Source organism: Macrosteles quadrilineatus, unplaced genomic scaffold (genome assembly GCF_028750875.1).
Source record: "Macrosteles quadrilineatus isolate MER2022 unplaced genomic scaffold, UCM_ALF_1.0 Scaffold_7__1_contigs__length_78375512, whole genome shotgun sequence".
Taxonomy (NCBI): Eukaryota; Metazoa; Arthropoda; class Insecta; order Hemiptera; family Cicadellidae; genus Macrosteles; species Macrosteles quadrilineatus.
The window spans coordinates 38156419-38180212 of record NW_026542600.1 but is presented as its reverse complement, the minus strand read 5'-3'; the positions used below and the strand labels follow the sequence as shown (position 1 = coordinate 38180212).

At 33.8% G+C, this 23794-nt stretch overlaps 1 protein-coding gene across 3 annotated transcripts in view; it reads left to right on the top strand.

Moving 5' to 3' along the window:
* LOC128997896 (uncharacterized) overlaps positions 1 to 23794 on the top strand; it is a 91422-nt gene that overhangs the window by 17193 nt on the left and 50435 nt on the right. Inside the window, exon 2 of one of the 3 annotated variants that reach the window (XM_054423685.1) lies at positions 14583 to 14644. The exons of 1 other annotated variant lie outside the window; for it this stretch is intronic. In XM_054423685.1, coding sequence (XP_054279660.1) covers positions 14598 to 14644 — 47 coding nt within the window. In that variant the 5' untranslated portion in view covers positions 14583 to 14597. Of the gene's footprint in view, positions 1 to 14582; positions 14645 to 19647; positions 19770 to 23794 lie in introns of those variants that run through there. One more of the 3 variants, XM_054423686.1, reaches the window with a different exon arrangement.

The following is a 23794-nucleotide window of genomic DNA, read 5'->3' as shown; positions in this document are numbered from 1 at the left end:
CCCATTCTGAAAAGACTCTCACTGGTGGGCATTAATTGCGCCTGAGTCAGGTAGTCGGATAGTTGGTCGGGTATTCCTGAATCGCGCCAACTACTCCAGGGAGCCACCCGATACGTTCATTAACTGCACCAAGTGACGGTCGTCTTTGCCTCTATAATTGAGTAGGTTAGGTCAGATTATGTTGGGTTAGGTTCGGTCTGGTTAAGTTAGGTTAGGATGTCACGTAAACAAGGACATTCCTTCTGCCGGCAACTAACTTCTACCCGGCTTGGACTTGGCACAACTAAGGGATATTTTTTGGGACCCTCTGAGGGCTTGGCAATTAAGGAACTCTTTGGCGCAATTAATGCTCGACCGTCGATCACACAACCACTACGACGGGACAGGAGTAACATAACTGAAATTAATTGTCATCTCATTGTTGCGACAGGCCAGTCGCTGGCGGCCTCTACTGGCAGCCTGCAGCGAACCGTTATCTGTATGGGAAAGATATGATAAGGTAGACAACAATATCAAACGCCACACCTTTAAGATTTTATATTTAAACATTATAATATCACTAAAAAATACGGTTTCGTACAGTAAGTCAATAGTAAAAAATGTAGGAGACAGATTGGCGGCTGACAATACATTAGTTAACTACCGTACTGGAAAAACGGAAGGCCTCTTTTCCCACCCTCCACCCCTTAAAGACGGGTTATTAATGAGAAAGGCTATTAATTAATTTTATTATTCTTTTTATTATTATTTAGAAATTCAGTTTATCAACATATGAGTTTGATAATATTTCACTTTCACAGTATTTAACTGTTTTCTCGTATAAGTTCAATTTTTCGTGGAAGTAAAGATGTTTTAATCTCTCTTTGACTGGTGATATCAATATATTTTCAGAATGACTTACAGCTACAAAGATTTGTTATTAAAAACTTTAACGGTCACAGATAAAAAATATTCACGTTTGACGCGTCTTATTTGAAATACATATCTCCCTGTATCTGTATACTATTACTATAATGAATTTCACTGATCTGTAATTAAACTTGAAACACCTACTTAGACTGGCATACTGTACTTGGTAATATTTTTGGTAACAGTCTGGGCGATCAGTCTAAGCTGCAATTAGTGGACATTGTGTTGCTTTGCTAAGCCATTTTGTGCAATGGCGTATACCATGGTCAAGCTGTGCAGTCACGTGTGATTTTCAAGGTTATCGGGAACTGGGTAGGTCACGTGATATGATACCAGCCAATGTCACGCTCACACACGCACACGTGCGCATATACTCACTGACACTGACGCCACGACGCTGCGGCGATACGCACTAGACAGTATTTCAATTTTACAAGACATCCTACTTGTTATTAACCATGATGTCCTATCCTTCAACTGTTGTGAAACATCATGTTCTATCCCTCTACTTGTTGTGAACCATTATGTTCTATCCCTCTACTTGTTGTGAACCATCATGTTCTATCCCTCTACTTGTTCTTAAATGTAATGTTCTATCCCTCGACTTGTTGTGAACCATCATGTTCAATCCCTCTACTTGTTGTTAAATGTCATGTTCTATCCCCCTACTTGTTGTGAACCATCGTTCTGTCCCTCTAATTGTTGTGAACCATCATGTTATATCCCTCTACTTGTTGTTAAATGTCATGTTTTATCCTCCTACTTGTTGTGAACCATCGTTCTATCCCTCTACTTGTTGATAAATATCATGTTCTATCCCTCTACTTGTTGTGAACCATCGTTCTATCCCTCTACTTGTTGATAAATATCATGTTCTATTCATCGACTTGTTGTGAACCACCATGTTCTATCCCTCTACTTGTTGTTAAATGTCATGTTCTTTCCCTCTACTTGTTGTGAATCATCATGTTCTATCCCCCTACTTGTTGTGAACCATCGTTCTATCCCTATACTTGTTGTGTATCATCATGTTATATCCCTCTACTTGTGTAATTAATATCATGTTCCATCGCTTAACTTGCATTAGAATATCACAATCCCTCCCTTCACTCGATACGGGATGTCATGTCCTATTCCTTCGCAAGGAACATCTTTTTCTAACACTTACAAGCTCTAAAAATGTAGGTTGGATGTCGTATTCCCCCACTTACGACTTGTTGTGGTTACTTGATGTGTAATATATTACTACTTTATTTCTCAGTTTATAATTGAATTATTATTATAATTTCACTTGTTCACAACATTGTCCTATTAAAAGGCGCTCTACCTATTTTGGCGACAAGGGCAATTCTAAATTAAGGAATTTTACAATCATCTGTTAGGTCTTCTTTGTTGAGCAAGATTAGATTAGGTTGGATTCTTTAGATTAATAAATAGTGAATTATAACATGTATTGAAGCTCGTCTACAAAGGACACTTATAAACCCTTTACCAAGAAAGTCGTATGGAACGAGATTGACTTTATTTGCGAGTTGCGCAGGTTGAAAGGGGTAAAAGGCTTTTTGGTACAAAAATAGCTCTTTTATTTCTTTGAATCATCGAGAGGTTAATTTAACGTTTTTTGATTGTTGATGAGACTTATTGAGTCGTTTTGGAACTTTATACATAACTAATAACAAAACAGGGCCAGAATGATTTTCAATTTTTGGTTTATATATAAAAAAACATCGCGTTTACATAAAAGGCATCGCGCTACAATGCTTACTAAGAGATCTGTGGTTCAGAATGTACATTATTAAAAACATTGCAAACCAGGCAAATTTTCATTGGCATTATTGCCATTTAATTAAAATATACAATTACAGAAAAGAAATTTATAATTCCATTTTTTCTCTAGAAATAATAATCCGCTGATGGAATATCCTTGACGTTATGCAACAAGGTAAGCCAATAGCTTAATGTTAATTTAGTGAGACGTCAATATAGCTTATTTAAAATTAAAGTAATCCATAACATTTTAAATTAAATGTAAATAGTTAAAATGATTCTTAACGTTGTGAGTTCATAAACACAATAATTAATTATATCGGGTAGTTTTTCACTATTTAAATTGTAACCAAATTATACATGTACCTAACAAGACTTTTAGAAGCGTCTTTAAAAGAAAGTAAAACTCATGTTTTAACAAATATTTGTACAAGTTGTGGATCCTACTCCAAGGAGAACTTAAAGTTGTAGTAGAAAAGTGTATGCGCTGTATATAAACAAAACAAAAAAGTTGTATAGGCCCTACTGTGTCCTTAATGGAACTATTTGATACACAAGTGTATCAAAGTTACAAGTGTATCAAATAGTTCCATTAAGTTTTCAGTATTTTTACAATTTTGGACCCCCTTCTCGATTAGTGGATTAACTATTTTGAAGTTGTAGATTTTTATGGAGGTTGAAATTATGTTGTAACATTCTTATTTTAGTGTTTTATATGGCAAACAGAGTATTGACGCATTTATAAGAATTACTTTTTCCTACAGTCACCTGACTAAGTGGGCTTCCTTGCACTGATTATAGTACAGAAAGTTGCTAATTGCTGCATTTACTTACTTTTTCCGCACACATTTCGTTAAATGCTTGGACTTAACCTAACTTAAAAACACGTTGTACAGTGTTTGAAAGACTATTATTTATATGGAAAGTAACTGTAGAAAAGATATAATGTGTAACGCGAGTGCAAACTGCCACTTCGCCCACTAGTTACACAAATAACCATTCTTGCACTACACTATGTTAAAACATATAACGTATTGCTTAAGTTATATTTTATTGTTTATAAGTGCTCGAAAAAACCCAGACTCGTCAATGTAACAAATATTTTATTGGGAGCGAGCTGGTCTAGTGGTTAGAGCGCGGGACTTTGGTCCCTGGGGCCCCGGGTTGAAATCCGGCCAAATTACTAGTGGATTTTATCTAAGTGATAATGCCGCAATTCCTAGGTCTAGCCGGAATTAATGTTAGAAACAACCAAAGGCACGTGTCTAGCGTCCTAGGACAAAAAATGTACTACTACTTTGGGTCTAAAATAACAAACCCCCTATATCTTCTTATAGCGTGGTGCCGATGTGTTTACTGTACCTTCGTGTGAACTTGTCACCTCTTTCCTACGCTAGAGATAACTATTGTTGGTATTTTTGGGTATGCTTAAATTCCTGCGATTTATCATACAAGTCGCTTAGCCTTTGCTTTGCTAAATAAAGGACATACGTAAGCAAAATTATGTTAGGTCACCGATTTACCTGGTAAGGAAGAAGGCAAAGTATCTCGGAACTATTATTGCACATTATTGCAACATTTGCGCTGAATTAATCCATTGTGAGGTGGATCTACTTTATTGAGACGAACTAGTAGGTCGTGTTTATTGAGGATAAGAAGCAACATTGTAAATTGCAGTGACTAAGGCATGAATAGTTTCCAAGAAAATTTGATTTGAATTGATCATTGATTCCATTCGGGGTTCGATAATAGGCCTACATAATGTATTGATAGACAGAGGTTGTATGAATGTTAGACTTTTGGGTGGTGAACTAAAATAATAAATAAATACATTGAAAAGTGTTGCGTTTCTTAAGACGACTTAATAAAAAATAAAGGAAAACACGAAAGACAGCCGGAAATTATCATTAAAATTAAAAATAAAAACTAAAATTTAAAATATTAATAAAAAATAAAAATTAGAAAATAATTACAAATAAAAAAAAATTACAAATAAAAATAATAAACAAATAAATTACAAAAAAATATGATTACAAATAAAAATAAAAAAATTAAAATAAAAAATAAAAAAAAATTAAAAATAAATTTAAATAAAAAAAATAATTTTTTAAATTGGTAATTAGTAAATTTTAAATTTAAATAAGTTAAGTCTTATTATTAACTAACTTCGCCTGTTATTTCCTAAAGCTAACAACAGAAATACAATATAACACAAGGCTGGTCCGAAATAGGGCAAACTTCTATCCAAAAGACTCGAGATCGGGTGTGAGACCTCATCACGGTCCCGCAGCCTCTTACTCAGTTACTGATCTCCTTGAGTCTGAGGATTTTGCGAGTCAAGCAGATGTTTATCACTCTGTAGAGATCTCGTATGCTGAGTATGTCAATAGCATCACGAGTTGGCGATTCCTTGTTACGATTAACAAAACACGTACCTCAAAGTTATCAGGCTGTATAAAATTTTACTATTTTCTGTTTATTTTTTCTAAAATTTAGGGTAGTTTTATAGCCCAAAGTTGAAGAAACTGTTTGCCTTAATGAAGTAGGGTGGTCATGATCATTCCCAATTTCCCTCTGATGGTAAAAATTGTGGTCGTAATGTTAATAGTTCCTTTACAATTTTCATACCAAAGTCGTAGGTTGTTTCTAAAACTATCTTTGGTGATCGTATACTAGAAATTTAGCTTATTTTGCCGGATTTTCTACCAGTCATATCGCTGAACAGTTATACACAGTGTATGAAACTTGGAAATTTGGATCCGTGAATTCAACATGATATTCTCATTAACATCATAGTGGTCAGTGAAGTATACGGTCTGTCATTTAGGGATTGCCGTAATCTTCCCTTTCATTGCTATGCGACGATACATCGTTGTGCGACTTTTTCCCCGAAAAGTGCTATATGTCGTTGTTCGCGTTTCATCCGAATAGCGCTAATCGACGATATATCGTGCCGGCGCCAATTACGTCTGTGTGAGTTTAAATGGACATATCGGTTGACTCAATTGTTTGTTCGAAAAAGCTATGGTTTCTGTTGATTCCTCATACCATCGAGGCCCGATATATCGTTCCTTAGCACTTTTGAGATGAACAATTTTATCTTTACAGATTTTTTTTACCCCCGTGGCAAGCCTATCATTTTTTGGACGAAATAAATAAATAACTCTAGCATTTTCGGAAAATTATAAAAAAAATCTAGCATCGAAATGGTTAAGTCTGGGTTCTCAGCGTTTTCGTTGTATGGTCCTCAGAAACTTCTTTTTCACTTGTAGTTTATGGCTATACCTTGCGTACAGTTACCGCGTTAAATATTGGTAACTGTATAAATGTGATTTCACTCAAATATGGCTGGAGTAGTTGGGCTGGAAAGGCGGCCAAAGCGGCTAGTTAGTGGTTGGTCAGGTCTGGTGGGTGTTAGTCCTACTAGACCGGTTGGCCCACTTTTTCTTATCCGTATTTTGATTAAACCGTAGACATTTACGAGTAGATACCTAAAATTTAAGAAATCACACGACTTGGTGACTTTTCTTACACGTTGATTTAGTGATTACAAATTTAATGAGCTTTTGAGCTGCTTACATTTCGATGAAATGAAATACAAACCAACTACTTCGCAGATGTTAAGAACTGTTAAGTAAAAAATAATAAATACCACCGCTGCAGCTAACCTGTAGATTAAGCGAATTTATATCTGCCCGATAGGCATAGGATCCGTAGGATCTTTGCTAAACTATTTGATTAAACATGTTATATTTATTCCCTGTAAAAAAAAACAACTTTAGATTTAAGAGTACTTAGGTTTGGTCCTACAATAAAGGTAATAAATAAGTATCTTAGTAAAATGTTAATAGCTTAATCAATAATTTTTCCGAATTGATCAAAACATACCCATAAACAAGCAAACTAAAACAGTTGACTTATTCCTCATAAGAATCGCCTGGAAATGTTAAATGCACATTTTTTAATTTTCTCCGTAACCATTGATTGTTCAACAACGCTTCAGTACTCTAAATAATTTTGTTTAGTCTCTAAAAAAAGTTGAGGAAGATGATGTAAAATTGTATGGTTTGATGGAAAAAAATGTCCCATAAGAACCCGTCCCAAATGTCCGATCGTGCTGGTTTGCGAACTCGTCGAATAAACGTAGTATTACATATTTGTACTAAATTTATTCCAAATTGAATGTAACATGTTCGCACCTTTAAAAAAAAACTGGTGCACTCGTAAAAAAAAATACTGTAAAAGCAATCCGATCAATTTAGTCCAACAATGCCAACATATCTATCACGTGTTACCAGTGTGAATGTATTGCAAATGTCTTAAAATTTTTATCCTGTTTGCTAGTTTATCTGTAAATTGTAAATTTCGTCAAAACAGTATTTTTTACAAGTAAAACTGCTGACTTTGTACTATGTACTGTATATGTATTCTTTTTCATATACAAACATATAGTGAAACTTTATTTTCTGTTAAGTCCAAATTCAATTAATATTTGGTCGAAAGGTACTGTACATGTACATTACCTAATTATAAAATAGCTGTTTATCAAAATATACGTACAAATAAATTACAAAGCATCCGTTTTATGTTTTTCATGCAACGCACAAGAATCGGTTAGTTGAGTAAAATTCAAATGAAGTCATCAATGTACAGTATTATAGATTTAACACTTTTGACGTATACAAACATTAGGATAGCGATATTGTTATTCCTTTGCGATAGTTCAGTTATCATTAAGGTGTGATAACTTTTGAACCCCAATGCTTTACTGATATGCGGGTGGTGTCATCGTGTTTGTGCCATAAAGTATAAAAGAACAACACAAAAACAATTGTTTACCAAAATCATTAAAGCCGCTTTAGAAAGGTCAATGATTACCTTGTTTTAAGGGTCGACCAACACTAAAATAGGGTTTCTTCTGTAAATATGTTGTTTTAGTAGTTTTCAGAGTTTAAAATCGTACTAACGACGTTGCCTATAGGCCTCATTTTATCGACACCAATACATAAACACCCGTCGCAGAAAACCAACAAACGTTAAGCTATTGTTTATAAGACTTTTTCAACCGGTTCACAGTAAAAGCAAAGTCACATTACTTTTTCAGATATAAATAGCATAAGAATAGTTACCTTTTCTGCGACACAGAATAAAGAAATTGAGGTTGTATTTTTTAATTTAGAAAATAAATTTACCTTCGACAGTTTTTTTAAGTAGCCGTTTCAGTTCAGTTCATAGAATTTGAAAAGTTTAATATAACAGCATAGTTTTACTTAACAACACGGATAACGGACCAATGAGGTTCAAGGATTGAGAGAGAAGTAAAATTGTAATGACTCGAACTTCAACTGATCAGCTGTTTAGACCAATTTAAAATTGTTGAGTGGTGCAGTTAGTGTTTGGTGCAGTGTTTCGTTGCATCACTGTCAGTGGCAATAAGAGGTTATAAACGAAAACATAACCTCTCAGAAGTTACGAGTAGTGATTTTTAGTAATTAAAACACTGTCATAGGTAAGGTAAGGTACTCTACTCGCGTACTCGTAGAAGTTTTTAAGACCAAGGCTGCTTCTACCTTAAATTTTCTACTCGTGTCGTTAAAACTATCTTTACGTAATCGTTGCGTAAACTACTATAACTTGCCAAATTCTAGATATACGAATCTTACAGCTATCTTTGTCAATAAATTATTCCTTTGCAAGGGTAACATGGGAGACAATGCAATGCATCTACCGCTTTTAATATCCATAACCAATTGGAGTATAATAAATATGTAATACTTGTATACTAAACTGGCTGTCTTTAATATTTAAACGTTTAAAGCTAATTTTGACGGCAATAATGACTGTTATATTCTCCCCAGTATATTTCAGTTACAATACCATAGCCTTAAGCTGTTTTTGGGGTCGTAACCCCCCCCCCCCCCATATGAAGCCTAAATTGGTTATTTAGCGAAATTAAACAAACTTGTGCGACTTTACAATCGCAAGATATCTCTATTTCATACAATTTAGTTAAAAGTTGTTATTTGTCTGATTAGACTTACTAACATATAATTTACGTATAGATTTTGCTCTTGTGTACCCTAAAACTGAATAGTGCAGTGACTACGGCAAGGGCTACTCCCTTGTCGGAAGATTATATTCATTTTTAAAAACTACTTTTCAGGATTGGGGAGAGAATCTTACTAATGCAGGGGTATTCGGATTAAAATAGGAAGGCTTTTATAGCGCGGGAAGTAGAAGGACCTGTTTTCTGGTCGTGCTGGTAGGTTAAGTCACAAGACAAGGTCATTTGACTTTGAGAGCTACTTATGACGTCAGTGGCTCGGATCTACGTCATCAAAACACATTTGTTGCATTTTTGTTTTATCTGTTAACTTCAGTACTAGTTTGCTTATGCGAATGTAGAAACCTGTTTGAATATTTCTATTCTCCTGCGCTTGCAGTATACTTGATTTTTATTCGTAATGTTTATAGACTTGATCAATTTTTTCAGAACAAGACAAACTCTTCAACGAGTATGAGTTGATCTTAAAATGCGGGACTCAAACTCAGAACTATATTAGTATCCGTGTCATAATCCGGGAGTAAATATTCTACTGGGTGTTTTTTAACGCACAACCCAAATTATAAGTACTGGACACATGTTAATGACAAAACAACCTTATATTGTGGTGTCCTTGTTTTCTTTATTTCATTGCCGATCAGCTGATATGAGTTGTTGCATAGTTATCTATGAGGTTCTTTGTTATTGTGAACCAACTTATTGTAAATAAGACACATAATTTAAGTTAAAATTTAAGTGAAAATCTAATTGAAATTCGCTTAGTCTGCAGGTTTACTGCGACGGGGGTATTTTTTCTTTACTGCGGATTTGGTTTCCTTTTGTACCATTGTATAATTTTTGTATCCGTAGTAAAATAAAATAATCCGTTTCAGCAAGCCTGTGAACTAAGCGAATTTCCAATTGCGTCATTTGATTTTCACTTAAATCTAAAAATTTGAGTTTTTCTTAAATTCTGATTCGCTTTTCTTAAATTTGTAAATGTCAACAATAGTTTGTTTTATTAGGAACTGAAATCGCACCTGGAAACTTAATCTCAAACCTTTCTTGGCATAAAACAAATTATTTAATTGAAACTTATTATTCTAACTCTTCGAGATTGGGGAAACCCCAATTGTCTTATTTACAATAAATTCCCTATAGTGTAACACTAAATCTTATAGAAAACTATGCAACAACGCATATCAGCTGATCGACAATGAATTAAAGAAAACAGGGATACCCAAATATAAGTTTGTTTTGTCAATAAAATGTGTCTCACAGTACTTTTAATTTGGGTTGTGCGTTACAAAAACACTCTGTATTACTTCCTAATGGCGAAAATGAAGCAGATAAACCACGTTTATAGTTATCAGATGTTTTCATCATTCCAATGGTAGTAAGGTTATGGATATATGAATCATGTAAGTGAACATCGTGCCTCTTTAGGACCAACCATTTTAAATTGTGGTGGAAACAACTTAAAGTCAAATCCTAAATGGGTCCATAAACGAACTCTGTTTGAAAATGCATTTTTAGGTCCACCCTCATCCTAGTGCATTAAATGAGTTTGGATGTACACAGCTTCTATGCAATCCAGTAGTTTGTTTTCTATGCGATCTACTTCTTACTGATGCTACATAGAAGAAATCTGCTACGAAATATTCTTAAAGCCAGGGGAATAGTGTATAATTTACCATTTTGCTAACCTAGTAACTTCAGGATATGTAGGATCTACAGTTGATTCTTTGCACCAAAACAGCTGATCCACATTTTGACTGCAGACGCAGACACTGTATACAGAGTTAGGTCGCAATCTTTCAGTAGTGCCGGGTGCACAAGTCAAGTTCACTAGTGTATCGTAGACTCCGTAGCTGATTATTATTGTTCTTTCGTTTTGTTCTGATCTCATTGTTTTACTTAGCTTTACACTGCTCAAACCACACATCATTGTGCTGAAGTAAGTCGGCATCATTGCAAAAATAAAAAAAAACAGCGTGACTCTAAAACTTATTATTGGTAGAATTAACCGAAGCACACGCTTATTATGTTACAAATTATACTTGTGAAAAAACCCTTGCATTGAAATTTTGCAACAAGCTATTTTTGCAAATAAACCCAGCTATATTTCAAACTAAGATTTACAATCCACTATATAAAATCCTTAATATTTAGAATTTTTAAACGGTACATAATGAACGTCTATTACACAGTTGTAAACAAGACAATAAAAGGAAGAAAAAAATGCAACAAAATATAAACATCACGCTAATGAATTACAAGTTGTTTTTTTTTTTTTTTTTTTTTTTTAGAAAGGAAAGTGATGATTACGAACAAAGAAAACTTCAATAAATGTATACCACCTAAGTTGATTATATGAGGAAAAGTAAAAGAGGATGCAGCAAACATGGTTATTCAGACGTTCTTGCGAATCTCACTGGCGGAAGATTAAAATAGTGAGAGAGGAAAACAAAAACAGAGAAACGAACTTTGAATAGAATAGGCATGCAAATTGAAATGCCTTTTAAAATTACTTTCATCTGTGATATTTTACATTATACTGTACAAGGGTGCAAAAATGGGACAACAAATTTTTCCTACAGTTACCTGACGAAGATGGGCTTCCTTGGCTTCCTTGCACTGATATAGCACGCAAAGAATCTAATTGCTGCATTTACTTACTTTAGCCGCACTCTTTTTTTGCCTTGCTCATTTTTTTGCCGCACTCCAGTATTCCATCCAAACAACACAAAACAGTGTGCTTTTATGTACGTAATAAGTGTACGCTTGAAAATAATTTGAAAAATAATTGACAACACTTAAAGATACTACGACCATAGATGAAGTAATATAGATGGTATTTATTTATTCTATACTATGACTACGATCAGCTGCGATTATTTATATGCTTTTTGGTAACAGTAGGAAAAATATAATGTGTAACGCGAGCGCAAAGTGCCTTTGCTGCACTCGAAAAACTTTCCACATTTCTCACATTAATAAAAAGGTAATACAATTTTTCTCCTTTGGGATCTCCCTAAAACAAAACCATACGATGATAAATTTTTAATCTACATAATATTATATCCAATTTATCATATCAGCACGTAATGATAAAACCATAGTATGTTTAAAACGAAGTTTCTAAAACAATGTAGGCTTAAATGTTATGACCCTCTCAGTTTAAATGTTTCTTTAACTTTGTGGTTCCGGCAGACGGAATATTTTCTAAAGTTAGCGAATATTGTTCACAAGGACTTTAATTGCTTTATAATTTTAATTTGATTGCTGTGTCTTTTTTTATTGTGCTTGTCTTTTATAATAAGATTGAATAATTCAAGATTTATAATTCAAGATTGAATTCGTCGACCTATTTAATTAGTTATGACGATTAAAGTTGATACACAACGTTAAGTTATTGGTTTGAAGTTTTTCTAGTTAACACAATATGCTACTTGATATTCATAGCTCAGTGAACATTGTTTATATTATAACATGCATTTTATGGTGATAATTACATAATTTCTGAATCGGTTGAATACCGCTTTATAGATTTGATTAATTTAGATTTTCCTCTATTCTCCGTTTAATAATTACGAAAACTGACGCAATTAGAGTTTGGAGAGGTTTTGAATCCTTGATTAATGTTGGTAGTTCTGTAGTTATTAGAAATGCTTCATTATTTATACTCGAGTTACTCACTGTATCTTCTTTTGTAAAATTACTAATGAAAATCTACACCAGTCGCAGAGGTTTATGATTCTAAAATGTTAAATGCTGGGTTGAAATATGAATAAGTTAATAACATTTTACGTTGGGGTTACTACATTAGTTAACTACATTTTCTATGTTAATATTTTATACTATTATTTATTTTACTTATTTTCTTATTTTGCCTGACGTATAAAACTCCAGTAGAAGTTTGTGTTATCCTAAAGAGTAGAAGTGTTTCAAAGCGTAGCAACAGTTTAGGAATTGTTTTGAATTTTAGTCGAAAAATAAAAAAAGTGGTTAACAATCTACCGATGAAAAATAAACCTAGTATATCTTTGTATACGGACAAACAACTGAAGTGCAATAAAACGCCAGACGATTTTAAAAATCTTTAAAAAGTCACATACGACTGTAAATTAATAATTAAAATACGTTAAATGAAAATTAAACGTTATACTCTTTTACAAATACAGAATAGTTTATTTCCACGTAGTACATACGCAGTACGAATTACATTATGAGTACATTATGAGTCGCTGCAAATCAAGTCTCTATTGGAAAGTCCTGACGTTGGGCGAGGGGTGTTGGGAAAATCCACGGCACCGCACCACAGAATACTGAGGTAGATTGGTAGACTGTGGCTGTACGCAGACAAAACAACGGCGCTTTTCAGTGCATCTATGAATCACTAGACGAAAGCAACGTTAAAGTATAAGCGTATACACGTGCTACCTGGCCTACGAGACTAGGACGGTTACCACGAAACCCCTCCACCTTGACCAATCTTTGCCGTACCTCGCATTCTAATTTACCTGCGGTTGATGCTCGTGAAGGACATTCCAGCTTCCGGATCGTGTCAGTATGTTTTTGAGGTTACCGTTGACGAAGCGCACGGCGATGTTAAGGGAATCGGTTTGAGTTTGTCCAACTCGTGATCTTGGGTAAATGTTGTATCAGTGTTTTTGTTTGTCTAATTAATGTCTTGCAGAATTTTAAGATGAGAGGTTCGTTCGATTCAATGAAAATACTGCTGGTTGCAGCTGAAGTGATGGTCGTTGGACAGTAAAGAGATTGTTGTAATCGTGATTGATGTACATTCAAACTGTACATGTGTATAATTAAAGCTAAAATACAAACGCGTTGCATATAATTACGAAAAATTAGAGTTCTTGGAGCCTAGACTTTCTAACTCATAAAACAATTAAAGAGCTACAAAGAAAATTTCGAATCCCATAGTATACTAGAAATTTAAATTACAATCACTCTGTTGTTTAAAAAATATTTTTGGACGGTTAATAACTCTTCAGCGGCTGTTTGAAATTAACGAAATTAACATTGATTTTTTGGCGGGCAAATCCAAGATGGCCATTAGCTTCCATGGACTCCCTCGGAGAACAATTCAAAATTACAAAGAACATTTCTAATCGCACAGTTTACTAGATATTTAAATCACAATCACTTTGACATTTGAAAACCTATTTTTGGACGATAAATAGCTCTTCAGCAGCGGTTTGAAATTATCCAAGATGGCCGCTAGACTCCAAGGACCCTTGTTTTATTAGTTTTTAAGGTAAATTACCTGATAACTATAAGTGCAAATTCTGGTTTTAAAAAGTTAGTCACGTTTACGAACAAAAAATGAATTGCTTGGAATGCAAAACCCACTTTTAATTATAAAACTGCTACCATCATTTATGGGTGATCATTACTGGGTTCATCAAATGCCTTGTTCCATTTCATTCATAAATACATTTGATTTATATTCATTCATAAAACAAAACTAAATACTTTGTAATGCACTAAACACAAAACCGACTAACTACTACTATGCCACGGAACTATGTGTAAAAACGGTGTAAATATATTGCGTGATTTTTTATAATGCACAATAGTGAACCAAAGTTTACAAATTTGGTGTGTTTGGTGAATAACTAAATAAAGTACTTTTTAATATTTAATATTGGAATTTTTGTTTGACGAAAAAACGGATCAATTACTACAGAGAAAGGTACCACTTCAGTGTAGTCTCTAGATATTCCTCTCTGCAATTACTAACTAAGGGAATTTCACTAAAAAGAAGCATGATTCAAAACTAACCCGACGTCTGGCAAGGCAAACAATGTCTAATACAACTTGTGTTTTTAATTTACAGACTGACTCAAACAAAATGCCTATTGGTCGAATGAAAAAAGGATCTAACCTCCGTACAAAAAGGTATATATTCATCAAGGATTGACATAAACACTAACAATGTGTCTACGTGTGTTATTAACTGATTACACTGAACACCAAACCGGAAACAACCGCTTTATATAGATTGCATTCTTGTTATCGTTCGTCCTTCGAACACACATAGTTAAACCGTTTGTTTGACAACTGTATAATATCACAACCAGGAATCGTTTACGGGTAAATGTGGAGTTTTCAAAAACCCAACTGTAGTGGAAAACCCGAAGGTGGTGGGGCGGAGCCCTAGACGTTGGAAAGTCAGAAATTAAATTGCGGATATGTCCCAGTGTAGTGAGATGACTTTGCGCTGGTCGACCTTGGGAGGCTGTGGTCGAATCGGTGAATAGCGATGTAGTCGGGTCAATACGATATCATCGATAAAGTAATACCGATTCTGGTTATTTGGAGATATTGTACTGGCTTGTTTGATACGATGTCGCAATTCAACGTTTTTTTTTATTACGGCTACGAGTATATATGCAAAATTGTGGTGGATTGTGATGTTTTGTTACCTAAATTGTATTCGAAATGGTATTTCGGTAAAAGTAGATTGGCTTAGGAGTTTGTACTTGTAGTTTGCCATACGATTACGATATCCATGTTTTTATGGGTAAAATATCTTGGCTGCTACTAACCTCTTTAAATGCGAATTGGGTCATGTTGGGTAGGGTTGGGATAGTCATTTCATTTTTAATACCTAAAAAATATGCCTTTAAAAAATAAATCAAGTGAAAAAGCTATCCTCGGGTGGGCATTGATTGCGCCAAGTGACCTGAGTTAGGTAGTCGGGTATTCCTGAATTGCGCTAATTACTCCGGAGCCACCCGATACGTTCCCTAACTAAGCGTATATATTGGTAGTTCGGCTATTGTTTCGTTGGTGGGCGGTAATCAATAAGTTCTCGGTACAAGTATTAGTGTTCTGGTGATTATTTAGTCGGTTATTATAGGTGTTATTTGATATCAGTAAGTACATTGCTATCTCGTACAGTTATTGATAGATAAGTGATATTGCTGTCGGTTTTTTGCATAGATGCTTTACAACTATTCACAATTGTTTATATTTGTATGCACGGTATGGATCGTGATTTGAAGTGTTGCTTATACACAAGAACCATTTCCCCACCATCGTCGATTTTATTATTTCGAACAGTCATCTCAGCAGTTAATAGCCGTTGGATTAATACCATACGTGATACAAAGTAAAGTGGTGTGACTCTCAGGGGTTTTGAGAGCTTTTCCCTCGCCCCTTCTACACGCCACTCTAATTTACAACACCAACAACATTTACAATTATATTGGCGATATTGTCGTCATTGGTTTGACTCGATACGATTGTACGGAAAGTAACCTGTTGCATCTCGGTACACTTTAGGTCGATTCATTCGTAACGCTGGCACTACTGCGAGTTCAACGCTATTGTAACATCAACAAGTGAGTGGCGGCCGGTGGCGGCTAGTCAATGGTTGCGGTGTGTTAAATATGCTTTTGGTACATATACGACAATTTATCTGAACAATTTTTATGAATGCATTTATCTTAAAACCGCTGCTGGTGGAATCACGATGTAGTAGTTGTATGTTGTATCGATAAAATTCATGATCTTGAGGTGACGGGTTTTTTTCGCTTATCAATGCACTAGCACTGTACAATACTCGATATTTCACAGATTAAAGACAAACAGCAATATTTAGTCGGTTTCGGTACCGATACGGTAACACCAATAATCTGTTATCGGTTAAAAACGATAAGCAATGTTCATACGTTTTTATCGATTAGACAACTCTACGGATGCGATTTAGCTGTTTTTTATATAAGCCGAGATGGTTTAGATGTTTTAGTATGTTGTAACGTCGATTAGATGACATTCTGCGTACGGTACAATGGTGTCTGCAAACTAAGTTGTGCAACGGTGATTATGGTGTGATAGTCGGTAAGATAATGGTATTGCGGACAGTGTACACGATGTTATCAGTATACCATGTAACTGCGCGGTACCGATAGTTTTAATTGATGTAGATAAACGCTGTCGCGAAAAGTTTGCATATGCAGTAAAAAAAAACTACATTTTATACTGTATTATTTAATTTTACTGTTGTAAGTTAGTTGACATACAGTGTTTAAAAAACTCCTGAACAATTTTACCAACACGGTTTTCTCCTCCATTGAATGATATTCGACAGTTGTCTAATACCAATGAGCAACTATCGGTTGGTCCTGGAGAGGATGAAAATGTATATTGTTACAAAGAAAAATCAATGTTCTTTTAGTGTGTTAACTTATTCGTTTAGTGCTGGACAATACTTGCTAATACCACTTACAGGGGAATGCTTGCTAAGAATTTGAATACCTAGAACATCGTAATCTTTTTCTACTTATAGCATACTAAATTAATCTCAATTTTGCATCCGCAATTTCAGCGTAAAAATTAATTAAAAACAGGATCTACAGTATGTAGAAAACGGATCTTTTGTCAATAATGTTGAGTAATAGGTATATTAAAAATATACGTCTTCCAACACAACTCCCTATATCTACACTCATACTTTAATGTACTGTAAATAAAGTCTAAATAATGTTAGTCCATGCATATTTTTATTATATTTCTGTAATATTGAGAACCCACTATAATAACAATGCTAATCAAGGGTGTGTTTAAAAACTTAATAACTTTTTGATCTGCATTGTACGTGTTATTAATTTACCTGAAAGCACAAAAGATATGTCAAATTACACGTGTAATAATATATTTACACTTATACAGTTTACTCACAAGACGGTATATACATATAAAAGATGGTAAGTGGTGATCGATTTCGTTTGGACACTACAATCATCATCACACCCAATAGGCAAATGTTTAAAAAGTTAAATTTTTTGTGCTTTCAGATAAAAACTTAAGAATTTTAAAGATTTGGTGGCTCTGAATAAATATTGGAAATGAAAAAATCAGTAATCTATTTATTTAATTTATATACGCGAGACGAAGCTATAGTATGTTTGGTCTCGTTTTACAATTTGCAAATTGGTGAACGTTTCGCAGAGTTAATGTTTTAAACATGCAACTAGTTGTTATGATATAAATAAAACCACAACCCTCCAACTTTGCTATAGGCTATACTGATGGCAAACGATAAATTATGGAGAGTACAGAATACAGTACATGTGATTTTTTTACTTCATTTTTGCAAATAAATAGTATATAAATTTAACATTAGTAATTAAATTTTAACTGACAAAAACTCTAGTTTAAAGAATGGATGATTTGATGGATTGAGTTGTTGGAGTGTCAGGCGTGTATTGCCGTTTTATTGAAGTTTTTTATATAACGGTGATCATTTTTTTATTGACAAGCATGCATTTTATGATACACGAGCCATTCGAATAGAAAATAAAATAGCACTTACCGTTGCCAACGTATATACACTCTGTATCTATGGCACATACTAAAACCAGTCGTAATTTCTGGTACAATGAACATTCTGTATGTAAAATGTTTGAAAATAAATATGAAATAGTAACAATTGAAATTTGATGTTATGTTTTCTTAATTTTACGTACACATTAGCAAAGAATCCGGAATATATAATACATTTAATACTCTTGATTTGTTGTTATATCAAACAATAGTAATTCATTCCAATCAGTCAATCTGTCTGTTTGAAGCACATTATGAAGTGGTTTAAACATTTATTGAAAAGTTTAGATTATAACCCTTGATTACTCACTAAAATGAAGTTTGTATTTGAATCTTTTTCATTAATCTCTTTATTGTTTGTAAATGAATCATATTGATTTGATCTATGTGAATTCGAATACACTATATCTTAAGATTTCTGGTATATGTAAAATATAGTTTTGATAGTAAAAAAAAATGCTAAACAATTCACTAGTAATTTGGAGTTTTAAATGATAGTGAGTTAGAGTTTAGCATTTGTATGAAGATTTTATAATTCAACTGATTATAAAATCAAATAAATAAATACATGTCCCCTTTTTAATTTCTTAAAATTGAAATGTGTATTCTTCACTCACTAATAAGTTCTAAGCAAAATAAGCTTAAAAAATATTACTTTTTTTAAATTCCAGGAAAATGCTTCAAATTGTTCTACATGTCCTAAATAAGTATCCCCCTAGATGGACTCCTCAATTTTGAAAAACCAACCCTTATTTATCTTGACTAGCAATTTTTGTTTATATGTAGTAAAATGCGTATGTGGTGAGTTGGTAGTGCGACGAGAAGTGAAACTATAGATTACTCCCTTAGGTGAAACCAAACAAGCAATGTCATGGGTTCCAGTCTGGTGACGCCAGCGCCAGATGCCACTATCGTCAACAGTGCAATTCTTTCTAGTATTGTACCGACACATCCTTTACTTTGATTGACACGTTCCATGCACAGCTCTAAGACTCATATGGGTATATGGACGAGAAAATTAAAGGTCAAACGAGGCATCCAACCTGTACACGATTTTATCGTGTCTGTTTGAATCAAAAGGAATTGGTCATTTTCAACACCAGTACTAATTTTCATCACATTTGTTTAGATATTCGAACTACCTGTATCGTGTTATCTCTCGATCAACGAGGTTTGGTCCGATTTTCCATGATCGAATCACCAAACGATTTTGTCGTTTCACTCGCTCTAGTACTTAGTTAGTTTATCCAGTCGATACTAAATAAAGTTATAAATTGGTCAAGCTATCAGTGTAGCGTTATCTGTCGATCAGCAAGTATGAACCCAAGTTACCAAGACGACCACCAAACGATTTTTAGCGATAACTTAGCTCATGTAACCAATACTAACTTGAGTTATCAAAATAGTCGAACCACTGATAAAGATGTGTGTTTCTGTTGATCACCAAACGATTTTTATCGATATCGCTCACATCAGTTATCGAATGGTACTATCGCAGACGCAGGTTGATGTAGAGATAGCGTGTGTGCACTGTGCAGGTAGACCGTAGAACATGCGCGTGCGTGCGCCGTGTAGTGGCGTGTAGTGGTTGGGATGTAGGGAGCCGGCATTGCCAGTGCCAGTACTGATACAGTACTGCTCGGATCTGCTGTGCCGTCTCTACTATGGGGAAAACACACGCTATGGCGTTACAGTGAGTTAGACATATTCACATCTGTTTATCTTTAGTAATATCAAAGAAAATTTTAAATTATAAAACAATTTACATTAGCCGTTATCTAATAGTACTGCTAGCAGAAAAATATGCGAAATATTGCCTTCGTGTTACTGCAAGTTTTTAAGCTCACAACACTTAATAATGTTGAACAGTATTTTGTATAATAGATAAGTGCAAGTGAAAAAAGTTACAGTAGTTTAATCCAAGTCGTGCTACACATATTTTATGTTTTAACTTTGTAAAATTGGCTGGTCATAGCTTTACTCAAAACTCCTTGCTGAATAGCAAAAACATGGTATAAACACGAAAACCCCCATACAATTGTTAATTAAACGTATTGAAATTATGATGTGAAGAAGAGAGGTTAGGTTAAAGATTTGTTTGTCTCGGACTACTTTTGTATCCTGTTGTACCTTAGCCTTGACATTTTGCACAAAGAAAATAATATAGTATACACATACATGTGCATTTATATTGTAAATTTTATTTTATCCATGGGATCTAACGGAAAACGTTATACTGTATAGCATATTGCCTTTCAAAATAGCTTATAGTTTTAATTTCGAAAATGTTTATTTGGTTTGAACACCAAATCATACCTAATGTTGTAAAAAAAATTATTTCATAGAATCCATTTAAATATAAATAGTTAAATAGCCACTAAACTGCAAAACCAACAACTCTTGAACTCTTAAGTCGATGTAAGCTTCCTTTCAACTAATCTATTATCCAGGGTGCCTCGGAACTCTCTGGAACAATACTTATTTTGCCCATTAACGTACACATGTACCAGATTTAAAGTTTCTATTTTAAATCAATCTTTGGTTATAAAATAATTTATAACCGAATGATCAGACCGACAGAGGAAAAAACTAGTCACCATGTTTATGTTTAAAACTAGAGAACCATGTTTATGGTGTAAAATGTATTTGTCTCGACCTAAGGAACAATTTTATACAAAATATTCTAGAGAGTTCTGGGACACGCTGTACATAAAAATGCATCTCCTGTGCTGTCCTTCCAACCGCTATGAAGTTTATGAAGTTGCTCTCTGGTTGCTCTGTACGTGTCAGGGGATGTTTGTGTGAAATAAAATGTTGTTAAACTCCATAGTTTTCCATTATATGCCGTTCTAAATTTATAATGTTTACTTTATGGGAGTAAGTATGTAAAATAAATTCTGAAATCAAAACATTTCATTTCTAAAGCTTTAATAACCGCAGCTGTTGGTTTAACTTCCATTAGCAATGTGATTTAATCTACTTACTATCCAATTCCATCCAACATTCAACCAAATCTGTAAAGCAAATAAGTACTTTGTAAAATGAACAGTTTTATCGCCAAGTTGAGTAATATTTTATGGTTTTGGACCCATATGTACCTATTTTTTTTTGTTATTTCGTGTCTAATAAATTTCACATTGAAAAACTAAAAAAAGAAATTACAACGTTTAAACATTTTTCGTCATACTGAAGAAATTTTTTAATACATGCGTTGGGGGGGTCTTAAGTCACTCTTTTACTCCCTAGGGAGTAATAATCCTTTTTAGCCCCTTGGGAGTAAAAGTCTTCTGTTGTACACTTCAGTATGTATTGGTTGTTTAATCGCCTTTAGCTTATGGTTTCCTTATTGTCAATAGTTCGACATATTGATAGTATACTTCACACTAACACAGTCATAAGAAACGAAATAATTGAATTTTTTTGTATTAGCAAAATTGAAAACGAGTGAAATTCGTTTTGACAGTTTATTTTTGCATTAAAAGTAGTTTTTGTTTTGTAACTTAGTTTACTTAAATAATGGTGCAATAGACGAAAAATTTAGTTCATCACACGGGCAAAAAGTGTTTTTTCAACCCTCGATAATTTTCTTGATTACTTGGGTTCGGATCGAAAAGTATCACTTTACGCCCTAAAGATGAAATATACTACCTATTGTTTTATTATAATAAACAGCAGTTGAATATGTTAGGATTTCCTTTGTTATGTGAAATGGATACAGTGGAGTTATTGTGTCATTATAAAAGTAATAATGTCTTATTTACATTGATGACATTTTTATCTTAACTAAACAAAAATAGAGTTTCGCTTTATCAACGAAAGGTAATAACCGTTTCTACTATTTAATTTTCCATTACTATGACATTTATAGAATGTGCCATAAAGACGCCTGATTAAAGTAAAGGGTTTTAGGTCCTAAAACAATATCAACTAATGTATTTATTTTCACAGCGGTACTCTAAGTTGAACGATATACGATAAACGATATTTTTCGCGTGTTTTCACGCTGCGTTTGTACGTGAAAAAAACGCCCGTGTGGCCGCAGCCTTAGGGCTTGCGCCTTTTCACCCTTAAAAGACCATATTTGATAAGCAAAACCATGAACGAATTTTATCTTCATATGCATGAAATCTTACCCGAGTAAAATCCGCCGAAAAATGGCATTCTTTTATTTATTTATTTATCTTAGAAATATTGCCCAATTTCTTATCAAATTATTGGGTTTGATATTTTTTTATTTCGTCTACTTCTTCCTTATCTTTAGTAGTCGATGACCTAAAGTTTGCTTTTCACGGCGTCATTCGGTTAGGTACGTGTTTGCACATATGTTGAAGTTTAATAAACGCAATTCTATGTAATACATAGCCTATTACAACGATCATGACATCATGGTGGCAGTGGCAGCGTCAATTGCTACCACGTTTTGAGTATAATTAGCTTTCGTACACCTGAAATAACAACGCATAGCTAACGCTAACCTTTCGAAATATTGAAGTATTTTGACAAACAATTAATTTTGTTATGTTGATCAGCGGATACGATATGTCGTTGGAGTCGTTATACTAAGTGCTAAAATATTTTAAGTAGTATATTTTCAATGGTCACTTTCAATATAAAACCATAGTATTTCAGTGGAGTTAGTTATCAAATGTAGAGAAAATTCTCCTTACGTGAAATAAGAATCATTTTTGAATTCTAGAAAGGTCGACCTAATGCTTATGGGCTCCTAACCACATTATTATATCATTATTTAGAAGCCATTTTACGTAATCAGTCTAAAAGAAAGAGCAAATTGGTCCTGGGACTAGGTCTTACCGTGAGATTCCCTATATGGAAAATTCGCTTACTATAACCAACTTCGCAAAATTAATTTTTAATTTATTCTTTGTTTGCTTCAGCTTCAGATAAAATGGTTTTGGCAGTTAACGTGATTGCTTGGAACAGCTGATTAGTTTTATGATTATATTTTCATACAGCCATATACATGCTTACATTTTCTAAAGTGATAGAAAATTGGTTAATATATTGTTTATTAAGTAAATTTTTATTTTACGAAGCGAGTGTTAGTTTTAAAATTTACCAAGTATGTTGATGTTATTCAATATTGCCATGTTATAACGTCGCTTCAAATCACAATGCTGTTAGGTATTTGTTAGTTCCATTCAGATGTTAACTGTCAGGTGTCAAAACAGTATAGTTCAGTCAAACCACTGAAAAATTTATCTACTGCTATATAAAGTTTTATTTCATTTAGGCTACACCATGCCAATTTGTGAAACCTTTTCTATCGTACATCTGAAACAGTCTTTAACATCATAGTGATGACTTAAGATTTGCGTTTTGTCTTCCTGCGTGTTAGAAGGAACTACGGAGGAGTTTTGGGTGGAACTGCCGGACCTACATTATTTGGTATGAATTTCAAAAGCTCAATTCCTAAAATGCTTGAAATAATGTCTTTCTTCTAATATAACAAAATGATCCGTCAAATAGACTCGTTGAATGAGAAATCGTTTAAGAGAAAATTGTTAACTTAAATAAACCATTAATTTAGAGGCTTTTGGAAAGATCGCGGACAGTTGACATATCCAAGTATTGTTGAACATTGTGGTGTTGTTGGTAATACATATCCGGTGTTCTGCAGATACAGTTTTCCGCACAACCTACACATAAACAAAACGTTTCCTTACGCAGGATAATATTTTCTGTTCCGCAATTCCATCT